Source organism: Balaenoptera acutorostrata, chromosome 2 (assembly GCF_949987535.1).
Source record: "Balaenoptera acutorostrata chromosome 2, mBalAcu1.1, whole genome shotgun sequence".
Lineage (NCBI taxonomy): Eukaryota > Metazoa > Chordata > Mammalia > Artiodactyla > Balaenopteridae > Balaenoptera > Balaenoptera acutorostrata.
The window spans coordinates 162,464,641-162,485,538 of NC_080065.1; the positions used below are offsets into that span (position 1 = coordinate 162,464,641).

A 20,898-nucleotide genomic window follows, 5' to 3' on the forward strand; every position below is an offset into this window, starting at 1 on the left:
TTGTTTTTTTATACTGCAGGTTCTTATTAGGCATCAGTTTTATACACATCAGTGTATACATGTCAATCCCAATCGCCCAATTCAGCACACCACCATCCCCACCTCACCGCAGTTTTCCCCCCTTGGTGTCCATATGTCCATTCTCTACATCTGTGTCTCAACTTCTGCCCTGCAAACTGGCTCATCTGTACCATTTTTCTAGGTTCCACATACATGCATTAATATACGATATTTGTTTTTCTCTTTCTGACTTACTTCACTCTGTATGACAGTCTCTAGATCCATCCACATCTCAACAAATGACTCAATTTCGTTCCTTTTTATGGCCGAGTAATATTCCATTGTATATATGTACCACAACTTCTTTATCCATTCGTCTGTTGATGGGCATTTAGGTTGCTTCCATGACCTGGCTATTGTAAATAGTGCTGCAATGAACATTCGGGTGCATGTGTCTTTTTGAATTACGGTTTTCTCTGGGTATATGCCCAGTAGTGGGATTGCTGGATCATATGGTAATTCTATTTTTAGTTTTTTAAGGAACCTCCATATTGTTCTCCATAGTGGCTGTATCAATTTACATTCCCACCAACAGTGCAAGAGGGTTCCCATTTCTCCACACCCTCTCCAGCATTTGTTGTTTGTAGATTTTCTGATGATGCCCATTCTAACAGGAGTGAGGTGATACCTCATTGTAGTTTTGATTTGCATTTCTCTAATAATTAGTGATGTTGAGCATCTTTTCATGTGCTTCGTGGCCGTCTGTATGTCTTCTTTGGAGAAATGTCTATTTAGGTCTTCTGCCCATTTTTGGATTGGGGTGTTTGTTTCTTTGATATTGAGCGGAATGAGCTGTTTATATATTTTGGAGATTAATCCTTTGTCCGTTGATTCATTTGCAAATATTTTCTCCCATTCTGAGGGTTGTCTTTTCGTCTTGTTTATGGTTTCCTTTGCTGTGCAAAAGCTTTGAAGTTTCATTAGGTCCCACTTGTTTATTTTTGTTTTTATTTCCATTCCTCTAGGAGGTGGATCAAAAAAGATCTTGCTGTGATTTATGTCAAAGACTGTTCTTCCTATGTTTTCCTCTAAGAGTTTTATAGTGTCCAGTCTTATATTTAGGTCTCTAATCCATTTTGAGTTTATTTTTGTGTATGGTGTTAGGGAGTGTTCTAATTTCATTCTTTTTCATGTAGCTGTCCAGTTTTCCCAGCACCACTTATTGAAGAGACTGTCTTTTCTCCATTGTATATCTTTGCCTCCTTTGTCATAGATTAGTTGACCATAGGTGCGTGGGTTAATCTCTGGGCTTTCTATCTTGTTCCATTGATCTATGTTTCTGTTTTTGTGCCAGTACCATATTGTCTTGATTACTGTAGCTTTGTAGTATAGTCTAAAGTCAGGGAGTCTGATTCCTCCAGCTCCATTTTTTTGCCTCAAGACTGCTTTGGCTATTCGGGGTCTTTTGTGTCTCCATACAAATTTTAAGATGATTTGTTCTAGCTCTGTAAAAAATGCCATTGGTAATTTGATAGGGATTGCATTGAATCTGTAGATTGCTTTGGGTAGTATAGTCATTTTCACAATGTTGATTCTTCCAATCCAAGAACATGGTATATCTCTCCATCTGTTGGTATCATCTTTAATTTCTTTCATCAGTGTCTTATAGTTTTCTGCATACAGGTCTTTTGTCTCCCTAGGTAGGTTTATTCCTAGGTATTTCATTCTTTTTGTTGCAATGGTAAATGGGAGTGTTTCCATAATTTCTCTTTCAGATTTTTCATCATTAGTGTATAGGAATGCAAGAGATTTCTGTGCATTAATTTTGTATCCTGCAACTTTACCATATTCATTAATTAGCTCTAGCAGTTTTCTGGTGGTAGTTTTAGGATTCTCTATGTATAGTATCATGTCATCCGCAAACAGTGACAGTTTTACTTCTTCTTTTCCAATTTGTATTCCTTTTATTTCTGTTTCTTCTCTGATTGCCGTGGCTAGGACTTCCAGAACTATGTTGAATAATAGTGGTGAGAGTGGACATCCTTGTCTCGTTCCTGATCTTAGAGGAAATGCTTTCAGTTTTTCACCATTGAGAATGATGTTTGCTGTGGGTTTGTCATATATGGCCTTTATTATGTTGAGGTAGGTTCCCTCTATGCCCACTTTCTGGAGAGTTTTTATCAGAAATGGGTGTTGAATTTTGTCAAAAGCTTTTTCTGCATCTATTGAGATGATCATATGGTTTTTCTTCTTCAGTTTGTTAATATGCTGTATCACATTGATTGATTTGCGTATATTGAAGAATCCTTGCATCCCTGGGATAAATCCCACTTGATCGTGGTGTATGATCCTTTTAATGTGTTGTTGGATTCTGTTTGCTAGTATTTTGTTGAGGATTTTTGCATCTATATTCATCAGTGATATTGGTCTGTAATTTTCTTTTTTTGTAGTGTCTTTGTCTGGTTTTGGTATCAGGGTGATGGTGGCCTCATAGAATGAGTTTGGGAGTGTTCCTTCCTCTGCAATTTTTTGGAAGAGTTTGAGAAGGATGGGTGTTAGCTCTTCTCTAAATGTTTGATAGAATTCACCTGTGAAGCCATCTGGTCCTGGACTTTTGTTTGTTGGAAGATTTTTAATCACAGTTTCAATTTCATTACTTGTGATTGGTCTGTTCATATTTTCTGTTTCTTCCTGATTCAGTCTTGGAAGGTTATACCTTTCTAAGAATTTGTCCATTTCTTCCAGGTTGTCCATTTTATTGGCATAAAGTTGCTTGTAGTAGTCTCTTAGGATGTTTTGTATTTCTGCGGTGTCTGTTGTAACTTCTCCTTTTTCATTTCTGATTTTATTGATTTGAGTCCTCTCCCTCTTTTTCTTGATGAGTCTGGCTAATGGCTTATCAATTTTGTTTATCTTCTCAAAGAACCAACTTTTAGTTTTATTGATCTTTGCTATTGTTTTCTTTGTTTCTATTTCATTTATTTCTGCTCTGATCTTTATGATTTCTTTCCTTCTGCTAACTTTGGGTTTTGTTTGTTCTTCTTTCTCTAGTTTCTTTAGGTGTAAGGTTAGATTGTTTACTTGAGATTTTTCTTGTTTCTTTAGGTAGGCTTGTATAGCTATAAACTTCCCTCTTAGAACCGCTTTTGCTGCATCCCATAGGTTTTGGGTCGTCGTGTTTTCATTGTCATTTGTCTCTAGGTATTTTTTGATTTCCTGTTTGATTTCTTCAGTAATCTCTTGGTTATTTAGTAACGTATTGTTTAGCCTCCAAGTGTTTGTCTTTTTTACGTTTTTTTCCCTGTAATTCATTTCTAATCTCATAGCGTTGTGGTCAGAAAAGATGCTTGATATGATTTCAATTTTCTTAAATTTACTGAGGCTTGATTTGTGACCCAAGATGTGATCTATCCTGGAGAATGTTCCGTGCGCACTTGAGACGAACGTGTAATCTGCCGTTTTTGGATGGAATGTCCTATATATATCAATTAAATCTATCTGGTCTATTGTGTCATTTAAAGCTTCTGTTTCCTTATTGATTTTCATTTTGGATGATCTGTCCATTGGTGTAAGTGAGGTGTTAAAGTCCCCCAGTATTATTGTGTTACTGTTGATTTCCTCTTTTATAGCTGTGAGCAGTTGCCTTATGTATTGAGGTGCTCCTATGTTGGGTGCATATATATTTATAATTGTTATATCTTCTTCTTGGATTGATCCCTGGATCATTATGTAGTGTCCTTCCTTGTCTCTTGTAACATTCTTTATTTTAAAGTCTATTTTATCTGATATGAGTATAGCTACTCCAGCTTTCTTTTGATTTCCATTTGCATGGAATATCTTTTTCCATCCCCTCACTTTCAGTCTGTATGTGTCCCTAGGTCTGAAGTGGGTCTCTTGTAGACAGCATATATATGGGTCTTGTTTTTGTATCCATTCAGCCAGTCTGTGTCTTTTGGTTGGGGCATTTAATCCATTCACGTTTAAGGTAATTATCGATATGTATGTTCCTATGACCATTTTCTTAATTGTTTTGGGTTTGTTTTTGTAGGTCCTTTTCTTCTCTTGTGTTTCCCACTTAGAGAAGTTCCTTTAGCATTTGTTGTAGAGCTGGTTTGGTGGTGCTGAATTCTCTTAGCTTTTGCTTGTCTGTAAAGCTTTTGATTTCTCCATCGAATCTGAATGAGATCCTTGCCGGGTAGAGTAATCTTGGCTGTAGGTTCTTCCCTTTCATCACTTTAAGTATATCATGCCACTCCCTTCTGGCTTGCAGAGTTTCTGCTGAGAAATCAGCTGTTAACCTTATGGGAGTTCCCTTGTATGTTATTTGTCGTTTTTCCCTTGCTGCTTTCAGTAATTTTTCTTTGTCTTTAATTTTTGCCACTTTGATTACTATGTGTCTCGGCGTGTTTCTCCTTGGGTTTATTCTGTATGGGACTCTCTGCGCTTCCTGGACTTGGGTGGCTATTTCCTTTCCCATGTTAGGGAAGTTTTCGACTATAATCTCTTCAAATATTTTCTCTGGTCCTTTCTCTCTCTCTTCTCCTTCTGGGACCCCTATAATGCGAATGTTGTTGCGTTTAATGTTGTCCCAGAGGTCTCTTAGGCTGTCTTCATTTCTTTTCATTCTTTTTTCTTTAGTCTGTTCCGCAGCAGTGAATTCCACCATTCTGTCTTCCAGGTCACTTATCCGTTCTTCTGCCTCAGTTATTCTGCTATTGATTCCTTCTAGTGTAGTTTTTATTTCAGTTATTGTATTGGTCATCTCTGTTTGTTTGTTCTTTAATTCTTCTAGGTCTTTGTTAATGATTTCTTGCATCTTCTCAATCTTTGCCTCCATTCTTACTCCGAGGTCCTGGATCATCTTCACTATCATTATTCTGAATTCTTTTTCTGGAAGGTTGCCTATCTCCACTTCATTTAGTTGTTTTTCTGGGGTTTTTTCTTGTTCCTTCATCTGGTACATAGCCCTCTGCCTTTTCATCTTTTCTGTCTTTCTGTAACTGTGGTTTTTGGTCCACAGGCTGCAGGATTGTAGTTTTTCTTGCTTCTGTTGTCTGCCCTCTGGTGGTTGAGGCTATCTAAGAGGCTTGATGGGAGGCTCTGGTGGTGGGTAGAGCTGACTGTTGCTGTGGGGGTCAGAGCTCAGTAAAACCTTAATCCACTTGACTGTTGATGGGTGGGGCTGGGTTCCCTCCCTGTTGCTGTGGCGGTCAGAGCTCAGTAAAACCTTAATCCACTTGACTGTTGATGGGTGGGGCTGGGTTCCCTCCCTGTTGGTTGTTTTGCCTGAGGCAACCCAACACTGGAGCCTACCCGTGCTCTTTGGTGGGGTTAATGGCAGACTCTGGGAGGGCTCACGCCAAGGAGAACTTCCCAGGACCTCTGCTGCCAGTGTCCTTATCCCCACGGTGAAACAGAGCCACCACTTGCCTCTGCAGGAGACCCCCCAACACCAGCAGGTACATCTGGTTCAGTCTCCCACAGGGTCACTGCTCCTTCCCCTGGGTCCCGATGCACACATTACTTTGTGTGTACCCTCCAAGAGTGGGGTCTCTGTTTCCCCCAGTCCTGTCACAGTCCTGCAATCAATTCCCACTAGACTTCAAAGTCTGATTCTCTAGGAATTCCTCCTCCCGTTGCCGGACCCCCAGGTTGGGAAGCCTGACGTGGGGCTCAGAACCTTCACTCCAGTGGGTGGACTTCTGTGGTATAAGTGTTCGCCAGTCTGTGAGTCACCCACCCAGCAGTTATGGGATTTGATTTTACTCTGATTGCGCCCCTCCTGCCGTCTCACTGTGGCTTCTCCTCTGTCCTTGGACGTGGGGTATCCTCCTTGGTGAAGTCCAGGGTCTTCCTGTCAATGATTGTCCAGCAGCCAGTTGTGATTCTGGTGCTCTCGCAAGAGGGAGTGAGAGCACGTCCTTCTACTCCGCCATCTTGGTTAATCTCCTTTTTTTACTCTTAATATGTTGTAACTGTAGTTTTTATCAGTAAATATAAATCTACATTTAAAAAAATTGATGCATAGTATTAAACTGGGTGGACATTTCTCATTTACTTAACTCATCACCTATTAATATCCATTTAGGTTGTTTCTAATTTTGTCGCTGGTATAAACAACAGTGAGCGTCTTTGTACACTTGCCAGATCGTTTCCTTGAGATATTTACTGCTGTTTTGCAGTTTGCCAAAAATTTTAAACAATGTCTGTTTTAACATATATGCCACAAAGATTTCAATGATATTATTAGCTCTGTGAAAAGATGGTGCAGGCATTTATAGCCTCACTTTAAATATGAGGAATCTGAAACCCAGAAAGATGGCAATGTGTTCCAAATTAGGTTGCTCTTTAGTGTGAGAGCTGGAACTAAAACTCCTGTCTTCTGATTGTGGGTTAGTTTCCTTCCACTGCGGCACACTGCCAGACCTTGAATACCTTGAATACAAAGGGTGATTTTTTTTTTTTTTTTTTTTGGCTGTGTTGGGTCTTCGGTTCATGCGAGGGCTTTCTCCGGTTACGGCAAGTGGGGGCCACTCTTCATCGCGGTGCGGGGACCGCTCTTCATCGCGGTGCGCGGGCCTCTCACTATCGCGGCCCCTCCCGTTGCGGGGCACAGGCTCCAGACGCGCAGGCTCAGTAGTTGTGGCTCACGGGCCCAGCTGCTCCGCGGCATGTGGGATCTTCCCAGACCAGGGCTCGAACCCGTGTCCCCTGCATTAGCAGGCAGACTCCCAACCACTGCGCCACCAGGGAAGCCCACAAAGGGTGATTTTCTATTGTTGCTTCTTCATTTCTAAAAACATGATTCTTGATGTAACTTCCTTTTAGGTTCTCTGTATAATGTTCTAGAATTTATCCATTCAGATTAAAGGTTCATATACCTTCGTTAGGGATACAGGCTAAAGATATACCCTCTGGAACATTTTACTAGCTTATCTGCACTAACATTTTCATTTAATTACTCAAATTACTCACTTATATTGTTATCTTCTTCTGTATAAATAGCACACACAGCCTCAGTTTTTTGTGTTTTGTTTTTTGTTTTTAAAGCTTCAAGTTATCTAATTACCTTTGGGTACTAGCTTCAGTGGGCTGCGAGAATTGCTTTAATTCGAATGCCAGCTCTGTCACTTACTGTGTGATCTTGGGGTGAGTTATTTAAGTCTCTGTGTGCCTGGTGTCATCATCAATAAAATTCAAATAATAGTACATGTGTTATAGTGAGGATTAAATGAATTAACACATAAGGAGTGCTAAGCACATTCTGGCATGCACTCATATGTTTATTATTTAATGTGCTAACTTAATTGTAAAGCACTTAAAAGTCATTTTGTATTTTGCCATCCTTTGTGTTTTTTGGTGAAATTTTTTGTATGATGTGTCCGTATTCCTATAGGTTTCCCCTGCCTTTCCCCACTCCTCACCTTCAGTTCCGTGTAATACCTTCTGCTAATCTTGAACAGTGTCTTTATTTAGTCAAGCAAAGTGAGGAGCTGCCAGACTGACCTTGTTTCCTGTTGGTAATAAACACAAATTAAATTACTGACATTTTACAGATTATCTCAATCAGTTTTAAAGACAGTGTAAAACAGAATAATGTGAATCCTCATTTGCTAAATGCAGGGTTCTGAGAGCTGTGGTAGCTGCTTTCTCATTCCCCGTAGTCTGCTTTGTTTCTGCTACTTGAGGAGGAAAGCTCATTTGGGTTTTCTTTTTTGTCTTTATACCAGCACATGCAAATGACAGTCCAGGCTCTCCACGATGAATTGCGGATCCAGAGGGACCTGAACCAGCTGTTTGAACAGGATAGTAACAGTAGGACTGGTGAGCCTTGCGTGGCAGAGCTGACGGAGGAGAACTTTCAGAGGCTGCACACTGAGCATGAGCGGCAGGCCAAGGAGCTGTTCCTCCTTCGAAAGACTCTGGAGGAGATGGAGCTGCGGATTGAGACTCAGAAGCAAACCCTGAACGCTCGGGACGAATCCACAAGAAGCTTCTGGAGATGTTGCAGAGCAAGGGGCTTTCTGCTAAGGCTACTGAGGAGGACCATGAGAGAACAAGGAGACTGGCAGAGGCAGAGATGCATGTCCACCACCTCAAAAGCCTTTTGGAGCAGAAGGAAAAAGAGAACACTCTGTTGAGAGAGGTGAGTGGCCACTTTCTCAGTTGTTATGACTGTCTTTTTTTCCTGAGTAGTCAGCATTTTGACCTAGATAAATTTATATGCTCTCCTGAGCTAGTGCAAGGGAATTTCTTCTTTCTTACCTAAGTTCTGCACTGATTTCTGTTCTGATTTGCTGTCTTGTATGAGATGACATTGGCTGGCATGTATACTGGTTTAATACCTTTCTGGGGTTTTTTTTCCCCCTCCTGATTTCTGTAGACTCATTTTGTTGCTAGAGGGGCACAGAATTTTCTTGATTTGTTCCTCATCTATTGATTTGTTCATAGAGACACACACAACAAAACCAGAATTAAAGTAGCTGACTACTGCTCAATTTTAAAATATTAATAATTGAAAGTAAGCGATTCCCTCGGTTTCGGTGTGCTTATAAAGTCCTAGGCAGCAGTAATGGATGTTTGCCCTGTGGTTTCCATGGAAACTGTTGCCTTGCTGTAAAAGATCCGTGATAAAAATTATTTGCTGCCCTGGAGGCACAGCTAGAGGGAATGATACAGAGGTATGCTGTCACTTATTTTTAGAGAGGAAACTCAGACTTTAGCTGACCACTGTGTCTACTGATAATTTTTCACTTTTCTATGTAATGCTTCATTTTAAGAAAGCTTAAGTGAAGAATTCATCTTACATTGAATTAAAAAAAAATGACAGCTCTACTTCTCTATATGAGGTCAGAGTCTTCAGATAATTTTCACATTTGGATAGGGGGAAAAAAAATCTCAGAACTATTTTAGTGCCAGTCTGAATAATCCCTTTTTAAATGAAGGGTGAGGAAGGAGGTTAAAAGCAGCAAAACAGCGACTCCCCTGATGATGGCGACGGTCTGTATCTGCTCTCTGCAATATGGTAGCCACTGGCTGCATGTGACTGTTGAGCAGTTGAAATGTGGTTCGTGTGACTGACGAACTGAAATTTAAATTTCATTTAAATATAACTAATTTAAAATTAAATTTAATTAATCAGATTTAAATTTAAGTATCTCTGTGTAGGTAGTGGCTACTGTATTACGTAGTGCAGCGATGCATAATGCAGGTAATGTTACTCGCTTTTCTTAATAATTTGTCTTGAACATCTTTCTTTGTCAGTACATGTAGAGTTTTGTAATTTCAGTTGAATTTATAATGTTCTGTTGCATTTATTTATATTTCTTACTGTTGAACATTTAGACTACTGTTAATTTTTCATTATTATAAAACTGTGCTGCACTGAATATCCCTAACCATATATCCCTGTACATTAATTTTTTTCTTTAGTGTAAATTTCCAGAAATGAATTTGCTCAGGGTGTGTACGTTTTCAAAACTCTGAATATCAGTCTTGTCTCCCAGAGTGATTGGACCAGTTTATCCTCCCAGAAGCATATACTGTATTTTTACGGTTAATCTGCAGCTATGTGCGTTACAATCTTCAAATTACTGGACTGTATTGTTTTAGAAAATTTTCTATCAACTGCTGTGTTGTAGGCACCATCCTGAGTTTCTTTCATTTTACTTTCAAGAGTTTATATTTTAATGAGGTAACCTGGAGCCTGGCCATAGAACATTGTAAGAGAAGGTGTAATCATCTCAGATAGCATGCAGCATGAAAACCCTACCAGCATCGTGATGAACTTTGAATGTTACGTTTCTACTCCTTCTGTTCTGAATATTTCAACCTGTGCCCATTTATTTTTGAGTTTTGGAGTTACTAAATAGTGAATAGTTAAGGATTATGGAAAGCCACAGTGTTATTCTGGCAGAGGACAACCAGCAATATGGTGAATTTGAACAAGTAGTAGGAAAAAACATGAATTTAAGACTAATTTTGAAGTAACAAGCTCTACAAATATTAAGTCCCACTTCTGAACATAATGTGGAAAGAAATATAGGCCTTGTTGGTTGTATCAATACACAATTCCAGTTGCCATTAGTAATGTAGCGTCATCTTACAGGAAACACAGTCCTATGGATTAAAATTATTTAAGAGCAAGTAGAAGTGATTGCTTCATGAACACATGTTTAGAATGCTGGTTCTCCTTTCTTTGTCTCCTACTTGCCTTCAAGACTTAGCGCAAATTGCAGTTCTTCTGTGAAGTCTTCCTTGTGCAGCTCTATACATATATGTAGATGAGCCAGTAATATTATAGTATACTTCCATGTGTGTTTCTTCATTGTTCACTTAATTTTTTGCACCAAGGATGTGTATATATATATATATATATATATATATATATATATATATATATATATATATATGAAATTTTATCTTGTCAGTGTCTTAACAAATGCACAGTGGGTACTCAAGAAATGTTGGTTGAATAAGTTGAAATGTAGGGAAAGAAGTTTAAGCCTGGAGCTTACAGAAAGAAGGATAGCTTTTCCAATTCTTTTTTCTCCAGTGTGACCACTGGATACTAAAACCTAACGAAGGTTAGAAAACAAACTAAAACCCCAAACCAGTTTTTCTTATGAGTTTAGGTATAGAAGTTATAAATAAGATATTGGCAGATAAAATCAGCATTATGATAAAAGGATAATATTCTGACCAAAAGGAGTTTATTCTAGGAATCCAGAATGGCTCAATATGTCATTCACAGTTATAATTTGTAATAGGTGAAAGGAAAAGATAACCTCGTAGTGTTTGATAGCTATCTCAAAGACGTTAGATAAAATGTTAGACACTTTGAAAACTAAACCAAATGAACTAAAAATAAGGATGGAATGATACCTTTATAGCATGATTTAAATAAAACTCAGTAAATATGTATTATAAACATATTTTAAACTAGTAGCCAGAATTGCGCTTACTCTGACGTATACTAAGACGCATCCATTAAAGTTAGGGAGCGGCAAAGATACTGTTCATCAGTATTTACATTATTCTGGAAGTGTTAGGCAGTGCTGTTAGATAAGGAAAATGGAATAAATAATATCAGTAACGACAATGGAAAGGATAGGGCTAAATTTTCATTACAATGTAGATGGGAACATTAATATAAAGATGCTGCTTTCCCCCAACTCTGTGAATTTAGTGTAATCCCAATAGGAATATTCTTGACACGTGCCCAAATGATGTTGCAGTTTCTTTGCAAGAAGAACAGTGCGGGGACACTTGTTTAAGCAGCTCATGATATATGTGTTTTGTTTTTTTTTTTTTAAGATCTTATGTGGCCAATTTACTAGTTTTCATTTATTTATTTATTTATTTTTGGCTGTGTTGTGTCCTCGTTTCTGTGCGAGGGCTTTCTCCATTTGCGGCAAGTAGGGGCCACTCTTCATCGCGGTGCGCGGGCCTCTCATCATCGCGGCCTCTCTTGTTGCGGAGCACAGGCTCCAGACGCGCAGGCTCAGTAATTGTGGCTCACGGGCTCAGTTGCTCCGCAGCATGTGGGATCTTCCCAGACCAGGGCTCGAACCCGTGTCCCCTGCATTGGCAGGCAGATTCTCAACCACTGCGCCACCAGGGAAGCCCCGATATATGTGTTTTAAACCCAGTGATATTAAAATCTGTGGTACTGGCACAGTAATAGATAGCTAGATTGATGAGACAGAATAGAACCCAGAAATAATATAGTTTTAAGCATATGATACATGTTTGGGAATAATCGCCATCTATTTGGAAAACAGTACATAGTTACATCAAATTAAGTTCTAGATGAAATAAAGAGCTACTTGTTAAAAAATAACAACACTAGAAGAGAATGTAAGAAAAAGGTTTTAATACAATCTTGAGACAGGAAAGAATCTTTTATTGCTATAGCAAGAGGCTTAAAACAATTAAATTTGTGTATGTTAGAAAATACAGGTAACAGAAGCTAAAATGGTAATTTGGAGTAAAGCTTTGTAACATGTGGCTTGACTGTTTCGTTTCCAGAGTGACAAGGTGCTAGAGGCACTCGGCACAGCCTTTCTTTGCTCATTACTCAACAAACATCCATTGAGCTTCTAGAATGTATGTGACCCTGGGATACACGCTGGGTATACATTTTCCATGTCAGAACACATGGTCTGTGCCCTCCTAGAACTTAAAAATCTGGTGAGAGACAATAAACATAATTATGAGAGGAAATAAATTAGTTGAGTCTAATTATGTTGGGAGAGGGGATAAACAGGGTAAGCATCTTTGAGGAGGTGCCCTTTAAGGGAGATCTGAAGAAAGTTGAAACAGTCTTGCTGAGCATTTGGGTAAAATCATTTCATGAAGAAGGTTAACAGTTTCAAAGGCCGGATGAGAAGTTTTCAGGAGACAGCAAGGAGACTAGAGGACAAAAGCATATTGTCTAAGGGGAAAACAGGCATGAGATGAGAGGTTGAAGAGGTAGCCAGGGCCAGAGTCATTCATTGCATTCATCAGATATTTATTGGGCACTAACCCATGTGCAGAGCACAAGGAAATATAGTAGCAGTGAACAAAACAAAAATCCATGCCCTCTAGGAGACAAAGCACTTGCCTTCAGGATCCCTGCAGGTAATGCAACAATTTTATTCAAAGTGCAAGAGAAAACTGCACCAGTGTTTAATCAAGGGAGTGATCTAGTTTAGCTTTTAAAATCTACTCTGGCTGTGTTGAGAATAAATGGGGGAGGGAGAATTACGAGTGAACAAGGAAGTCTAATAAAGAACTTAACAACTCTAGGTTGGGTGAGTGGTGACTTGAAATGGCTATTGTGCATTATATCACTAGTGTGTCAAGAAAGGCAGAAAGAATTGAGAGCTGGCAACACTGGGATATCCATAGATTTTATTATTATTGGATTATTGTCCATCTTTTAAAAAAGCGGGCTTTCATCAATTCCAAGACTCATAGTTTTTCCCATCTCAACAGTATGAAATTGAGTTAATAAGTCTTATCCTTGATGGCATCTTAAAATCTCTGTCACCAAGGCCACAGTCCTGCTTGATTTGTTTGCCTGTGTACTCACAAACAGTTAACAGCTGCTCATTTTAGTCAATGTTGTGAGTATTGTTGCTATTTCTCATGTTAACTTTAGCTGTTGTTCAGTATGTCTTCAGTAATATTATGCTGTGAACCAGCATTGAAACAGTTATTGGTATGGAGAAAGTTATAAAACAGTTCAAAATGATATATGATTAAACTTTACGGTTAAATAAGTAAAAAAGGGTCTTGCAATCAGTATAAAATAAAAATTCTGAATGATAGAAGCTTGGGTCATGGTTTATTTGGAGGCATTTCCTTCTTTTCTTTCCAGCACATTAAACAGTGGTTTACCTTACAATCAGTGGCATCTTAGATTTGATGAAATACAGTAACATTAAAATGGCACTCATAAAAATAAAAAAAAAATGGCACTCATATCCAGGAACATTTGTGATTAGTTTTCCATTTTGTTTATGAACATGACTCTGTAGATAGCAGGTAAATAATTCCCCCAAATAAAAGCCAAAGAAGAAAAACAAAAATTAAATTAAGCATTGTATTTTCTGTTTGTACTGAAATTACATTGTTACGTGACTTACTGTTAGATTTTGTATTGTTTACTGGAGTGCCTTTCCTTTGATGGATAGAAGCGTGAAGACATCTGTTGGACACATACTGAACTACAGTCAAGACGTGGTTAGTGCCTGGGGCCAGGCGTATGGAGTTTCAACAGGCTTTACAGGTGATTCTGTGATACACCAAAGTTTGGTTCTCAGTCTGTTGGCAGAACATACCTGAATTGGCTATGGAATTTTTGGATCGGCTATCCATATGCATACCAAGCATTGTCTATAGGCTGAATAAATATTTCAGTTCTATACGTGCTCCTGTTTTTTTGAAATGTAGATCCTATTGTGATGAATAAAATAATTTGTTGGGAATTCCCTGGCGGTCCAGTCGTTAGGATTCCGTGCTTCCACTGCAGGGGCCACGGGTTCGATTCCTGGTCGGGGAACTAAGATCCGCATGATGCACGACATGGCCAAAAAAAAAAAAAAAAAAAAACAGAAATTAAAATACTAATTTGTTTTAAAACATTTACACGTATGTTAATTTTGGTCTCTATAATATTTTAGTCAACAAACCTTGTTTAGTGCAACTGCTCTCATGTTAAGATTTGCAGCAGTGTTTGAGGTTTAAAAGCCCTACTCTTAATCTACGGATTCAATGCAATCCCTGTCAAACTACCACTGGCATTTTTCACAGAACTAGAACAAAAAATTTCACAATTTGTATGGAAACACAAAAGACCCCGAATAGCCAAAGCAATCTTGAGAACGAAAAATGGAGCTGGAGGAATCAGGCTCCCTGACTTCAGACAATACTACAACGCTACAGTAATCAAGACAGTATGGTACTGGCACAAAAACAGAGATACAGATCAATGGAACAGGATAGAAAGCCCAGAGATAAACCCACGCACATATGGTCACCTTATTTTGATAAAGGAGGCAAGAATATACAGTGGAGAAAAGACAGCCTCTTCAATAAGTGGTGCTGGGAAAACTGGACAGGTACATGTAAAAGAATGAAATTAGAACACTGCCTAACACCATACACAAAAATAAACTCAAAATGGATTAAAGACTTAAGTCTAAGGCCAGACACTATCAAACTCTTAGAGGAAAACAGAGGCAGAACACTCTATGACATAAATCACAACAAGATCCTTTTTGACCCACCTCCTAGAGAAATGGAAATAAAAACACAAACAAATGGGACCTAATGAAACTTCAAAGCTTTTGCACAGCAAAGGAAACCATAAACAAGATGAAAAGACAACCCTCAGAATGGGAGAAAATATTTGCAAATGAAGCAGCTGACAAAGGATTAAACTCCAGAATTTACAAGCAGCTCATGCAGCTCAATATCAAAAAAACAAACCACCCAATCCAAAAATGGGCAGAAGACCTAAATAGACATTTCTCCAAAGAAGATATACAGATTGCCAACAAACACATGAAAGAATGCTCAACATCATTAATCATTAGAGAAATGCAAATCAAAACTACAATGAGATATCATCTCACACCAGTCAGAATGGCCATCATCAAAAAATCTACAACAATAAATGCTGGAGAGGGTGTGGAGAAAAGGGAACCCTCTTGCACTGTTGGTGGGAATGTAAATTGATACAGCCACTATGGAGCACAGTATGGAGGTTCCTTAAAAAACTAAAAATAGAACTACCATACAACCGAGCAATCCCACTACTGGGCATATACCCTGAGGAAACCATAATTCAAAAAGAGTCATGTACCAAAATGTTCATTGCAGCTCTGTTTACAATAGCCAGGACATGGAAGTAACCTAAGTGTCCATCAACAGATGAATGGCTAAAGAAGATGTGGCACATATATACAGTGGAATATTACTCAGCCATAAAAAGAAATGAAATTGAGTTATCTGTAGTGAGGTGGATGGACCTAGAGTCTGTCATACAGAGTGAAGTAAGTCAGAAAGAGAAAAACAAATACAGTATGCTAACACATATATATGGAATCTAAGAAAAAAAAAAAAAGTCATGAAGAACCTAGGGGCAAGACGGGAATAAAGACACAGACCTACTAGAGAATGGACTTGAGGATATGGGGAGGGGGAAGGGTAAGCTGTGACAAAGTGAGAGAGTGGCATGGACATATATACACTACCAAACGTAAAATAGATAGCTAGTGGGAAGCAGCCGCATAGCACAGGGAGATCAGCTCGGTGCTTTGTGACCACCTAGAGAGGTGGGATAGGGAGGGTGGGAGGGAGGGAGATGCAAGAGGGAAGAGATATGGGAACATATGTATATGTATAACTGATTCACTTTGTTATAAAGCAGAAACTAACACCATTGTAAAGCAATTATACTCCAATAAAGATGTTAAAAAAAAAAAGGTGTCAGATATGGGGATATATGTATATGTATAGCTGATTCACTTTGTTATAAAGCAGAAACTAACACACCATTGTAAAGCAATTATACTCCAATAAAGATGTTTTAAAAAAAAAAAAAAGCCCTATTCTTTAACTAGGTTCTAGGCTAGGAATTTTGGCTCTAACATGTCTGAGGAATGCCCATCTGTATCTTTGGCAGTTGTCAGGTAAGAGCAGAGGAGGTTAGAGGGAAGAAAAGAGAAATAAACATATATAGAAAAAAAATAGAAACCTTGGACAAAGAGTAGGAAGAATTAAAAAAGAAAAAAGGTCCCTAGTTAGTTTTCCCTTTCCTAGTGATTTTGGAAAGTGTGAACAGTTGCATCGCATAACTTACTGATTCAGGTTATCCTTCCTCATCTTTTTTTTTGTTGTTGTGTCATTTGTACCTCATTTCCATTTTGACAGGAAGATATGTTTTCTCAGAAGCATGCTGTTACTTGAGATGGTGAAGGGTCAAAGTGCAGTGCTGTCTGACAACGGCGGAGTTGAGGTACAGGAGGAGTAGTGAGGGTTCCTTCTTCACTTCTCCGTGTGGAGTCCAGTAAGCCCAGAACTTGTGTGGAGGATTGAAATCTGCTGAAGGGACGTCTACCCTTGAACCAAGGGTGCTGGAGGCTAAAACCTGAAACTTGAAAGAAAGAAATTTCAGACATAAGTACTACTTTTCAGTCACAAATGCTCCTTTCTCTCAGTTGTGTAAGTAAATGTTGACTTACTTTTAAAAAGAAACTACTAACAACGGAGAAATTTTGTTCCTAACTTGTTTGTTTTCTTTCTCTAGTCATTATTCTTTATTAAATCAGTGAGGGGAACTGAACACATTTTCTACCGTGTACCACAGTTGACAGTATAACAAGATCCAGATAATTCTACCTGTATAAATCTCTGGGCTTTCTTTAATTTGTGTAGAGTGAAAATTTTCAGGCTAAAAAGAGCGAAATAAAGCAAGCACTAGCCCATTCGGCTTCTTACACTTGTCTGAATGGTACATTCTTTTTTATTCCCAGAGTCCTCTCCCTTTATTAACGGTGCAGGAGTCAGAGGCTCGATGTGCTCTCTGGGAAAGGGGAGTTGGTCAGCCCACTGACTGCAGGAGGTGTTCATGATGAGCTTTAATGCGCAGGCCTTTGAATGGAGATCTGTTAGGACTGATAGGTTTTACAAGCTCTTAACAGGAAAGCTTTATGCCTGCGAATGGTTTAAAGTGCACCCTAGTTCCTTAGCAGAGGAGGATTTTTTTTTATTCAAATGGATTTCTTTCCTTATATATCGCTGATAAGCTTGCTAGAGTTTAAAATGAAATTGTAATAGTTTCACTGTAAAGCATTTGGAAATTTCCCTAATATCTGTGTGCCCAATTAATCACCTGTTTACAGTGTAGGGAGTAGATTCAGTGTGGACAGACTGGAGGCTGGGGGGTAACTGATGAGTTTGTTGTTTTAACGCAGGTGAGAGGTGATTATGGCCTGAACTAATGTGTTCAGATTTTGTCCTGGATTAATGTGTTCTGCATTTTACTGTCTTAATGAAGTGTTTTATCTTGCAGGGGTTAATTGTGGATTAACTCGATCCTTAACGAGACTTGCTTTTACACTCTGTTGGCTCTAGTCTAGGTAGCCTTCCCTCCAGGGCTAGACTGTCTCTACTCCTAAGACGTGGCCTTTCTGGTGTCTCTGCTCAGTGCCTCTGATGTTCTCTCCACTCTGGCTCTTTGGAGCTTGAATTCTTCCCAGCCCCATGTGAGTTCAGGTAGTTGCTCAACTCATAGCTCTCTGGTAGTTGTTCTTTGACACTGTGGAGTCTTTCCCTGTACATGCAGGCTTAGTATTTGGTCAAAGACTCCAGGGGACCCCTGTCAGATCAGACACTGCTGCTTTTCTGGCTGGCTTCTTCCTCTGTGTCATTCTGCTCTGCACATTTCTCCTGTCTTTGGGACTCTTACCCACTGCTCTGTCTTCTGAGCTCTGCGGGACTGCTGTTTTCTGTTTGGTCTTCCTCTCCCTGCATCACATATTGGATAGCAAGTCCGGACCATAACCTTGTTAGTTTCTCTTCTCTCAAGGATCATACTCCTGTGCTGCTTGTTTTCCAGTTGCTTTATGCATTTTTGTCTAATTTTAACATAGTTTATGACAGGAGGGCTAGTCTTCTATCTGTTATGATCAGATTGTGTTGACCTTGTAGAGGGTGAGAAGTAAATAGGAAACTCGTTGAAGGATTGAAAACAGACTATTGCCGTGATTTGTTGATGCTTTATCTAGAGTACACCATTGCTTTCTTTAAAATGGACATAGGAAATGAAAGGAAACTTAACTCGAGGCTGTTGTAGTAATCTAGGCTCAAACTAGACTGGAACTGGAGTGAAATGATAAATTCAAGAAATCTTTTGAAGCTGCAACAATTAGGACCTGCTCTAGAAGGTGGTAGGAAGTGAAGATGTGGGAGGAATGAAAGGAGACACTGTGCTGTTTGGCTTGAACCACCGGGAGGGTAATGCCATTTAAGGAGATGGGCGAGACTCATCAGTCTTCAGAGGAGGGGCTAGGTTAAAGAGGAGAAAATCACGAGTTTTGTTTTGGATGAAATAAGTTTGAGTGACCTAGTAAACATCTATATACATGTCAAATGGGCAGAGCAGAGGGCAGGGCTAGAATTTCACCAGCACTGTTCAGATGGAAAATATCCATCTGTATTCTCTGCCATCACTAGGGGCTGTACCAGGGTACTCTGGAAGTACTGGCTGACTCAGAGACATTCCCAGAATCTGACAAGAAAATAGCCTGAGGAGGTCTGGTAACTTCAGGGTGATCCTTGAAGACCCTAACTGTGATATTCTGCCATCTCCTTTCTTCCTTTCTGATCCTGAACGCACTGACATTTGGATTGAAAAACATAGCCATGTTTTTCTGCCGTTTGCTACCTGTAGACTGTTTAGAAAACTTGTTCAGCAGTCTTACCTTCTTTTTTTATCTGATTGTAGCCCCTCTGGAGAGAGATTTCCATCGTAGGTAGCCCGGTGGTTGTTGCTCTGGGGGAGGATGCTATGCAAAGGAGGTTGCCAACACAAATGCTTTCAGTTGTTTTGTGCAGTGCGGACTGTGGCTACTTTGATTCCTCCTTTTTCTTTTTTTTTAAATAAATTTATTTCTTTTTGGCTGTGTTGGGTCTTCGTTGCAGTGCGCGGGCTTCTCATTGCGGTGGCCTTTCTTGTTGCGGAGCACGGGCTCTAGGCGCGCGGGCTTCAGTAGTTGTGGCTCATGGGCTCTAGAGCGCAGGTTCACTAGTTGTGGCGCACGGGCTTAGTTGCTCTGCGGCCTGTGGGATCTTCCCGGACCAGGGCTCGAACCCATGTCCCCTGCATCGGCAGGCGGATTCCTAACCACTGCGCCACCAGGGAAGTCCTGATTTCTCCTTTTAAAAAGGGACTATTTCTAATCCCCTTTTTGGATTGTTTGGAGTTCTGATAATATGTCTTGGAGTCCTGTGGAAGAGTGACACACAACCTGGGGATGTGCTGGAGCTTCACCTCTTGTGGTGGCTGGGGTCTCTGTGACTTACCGTGTATAACCAGGTGTGCAGAGACGGGGACCCCCCTGTACCCCTTAGCCTGAATGCAGTCTGTGTGCTCCCTGGTCCGCAGGGAAAGGTCAGGAAGACAGAAAGTGGATCAGAGTGTCTTACAAGGCCGGGGTAGTCATCTTTGCATGTAACTACTACTCCCTTGCCTCTCCACTCCCCTCTTGAAAAAATGAGAGTGAAAAGGAGGGCACTTACTCTCTTTTTTGCTTCTCTTGTATAGGAGATGCATCGGAGATTTGAGAATGCCCCTGATTCTGCCAAAACTAAAGCTCTGCAAACTGTTATCGAAATGAAGGTAAGTGAGAACTTCCTAAGGAATCTTATGTGTCATTTCACATTTTAATGTGTGAGTTTAAGAAAGTGGTATGTAATAATAGTTCGCTCATTTTGTAGACTGAGAAGAAATAGTAAGACTTAATGAAAATGACACATTAAAAGAACTTCAGTTTCGTTTCCTCTTGTCCAGCATTTCTTGGAGTCAGCTGTTCTCAAACCTTTTGATATCAGGGCCCCTTATTCTCTTAAAATGACTCATTTCATTTGTTTTTAAGAAAATGTCCGCCAAATACCAAGTTTGTGTGTCAGTTCTTCTCTCGAGTTAAGAATAGGGTTCCGTGAAAAAAGTACCTGATTGGGCTTGCAGCTCACAGAGCACCCAGAGCTGTCCTGGGAGCAGCGTCACACCCAGGTGCAGCAGCCGGGCCTGGCCCCTTCCTGTTTCGTCACACAGCATGGTACAGAGATACATACTCAAGGGCTGAGCATATGAAAAGTCACCAGGGACATTCCTAAGTGAGCCAGTGTTTTAAAAATGTTCTTTCTTATTTTTCTTTTTTGTCTGAGAGTGCTGACACTGAAGAATACACTGACGGCTAGCACAGTTTGGCGCTGTTGTCCAGAGGCACGAGCGCTTTTGCCTGTCCTTTATACCTTTAGTGCACGTGTTAACACAGTGGAAAAGGCACATAAAGTCATAGTATTATTATGAAAATAGTTTTGACTTCTCAAAAGGGCTAGGAGGCACCCCCAGGCTTTCACGGACTATACTTTGAAAACTTCTGCTTGAAGTTACTGAGTAGTTAGAAATCTTTAGGCTGAACGTTATGGTGATTGGTGACTAAGCGCTTGCCTTCTGTGTTAAATTGCCTGGATTCAAAACCTGGCTTTATTTAACCAGTTGTATGACATAGAACAAGTAACCTAACCTCTCCATACCTTAATTTCTTTATTGATAAATGGTGATAACAATAGTACCTATCCCATGGGTTCTTTTGTGGTTTAAATTAGTTAAAACAAGTA

The 20,898-nt window shown here is 39.7% G+C and overlaps 1 protein-coding gene across 1 annotated transcript in view; it reads left to right on the plus strand.

The window, feature by feature from the left end:
* Positions 1-20,898, plus strand: part of LOC130707371 (ELKS/Rab6-interacting/CAST family member 1-like) — an 88,546-nt gene that overhangs the window by 26,470 nt on the left and 41,178 nt on the right. The window contains 3 exon segments of the mRNA XM_057541603.1: positions 7,731-7,983; positions 7,986-8,146; positions 19,820-19,894. Coding sequence (XP_057397586.1) covers positions 7,731-7,983; positions 7,986-8,146; positions 19,820-19,894 — 489 coding nt within the window.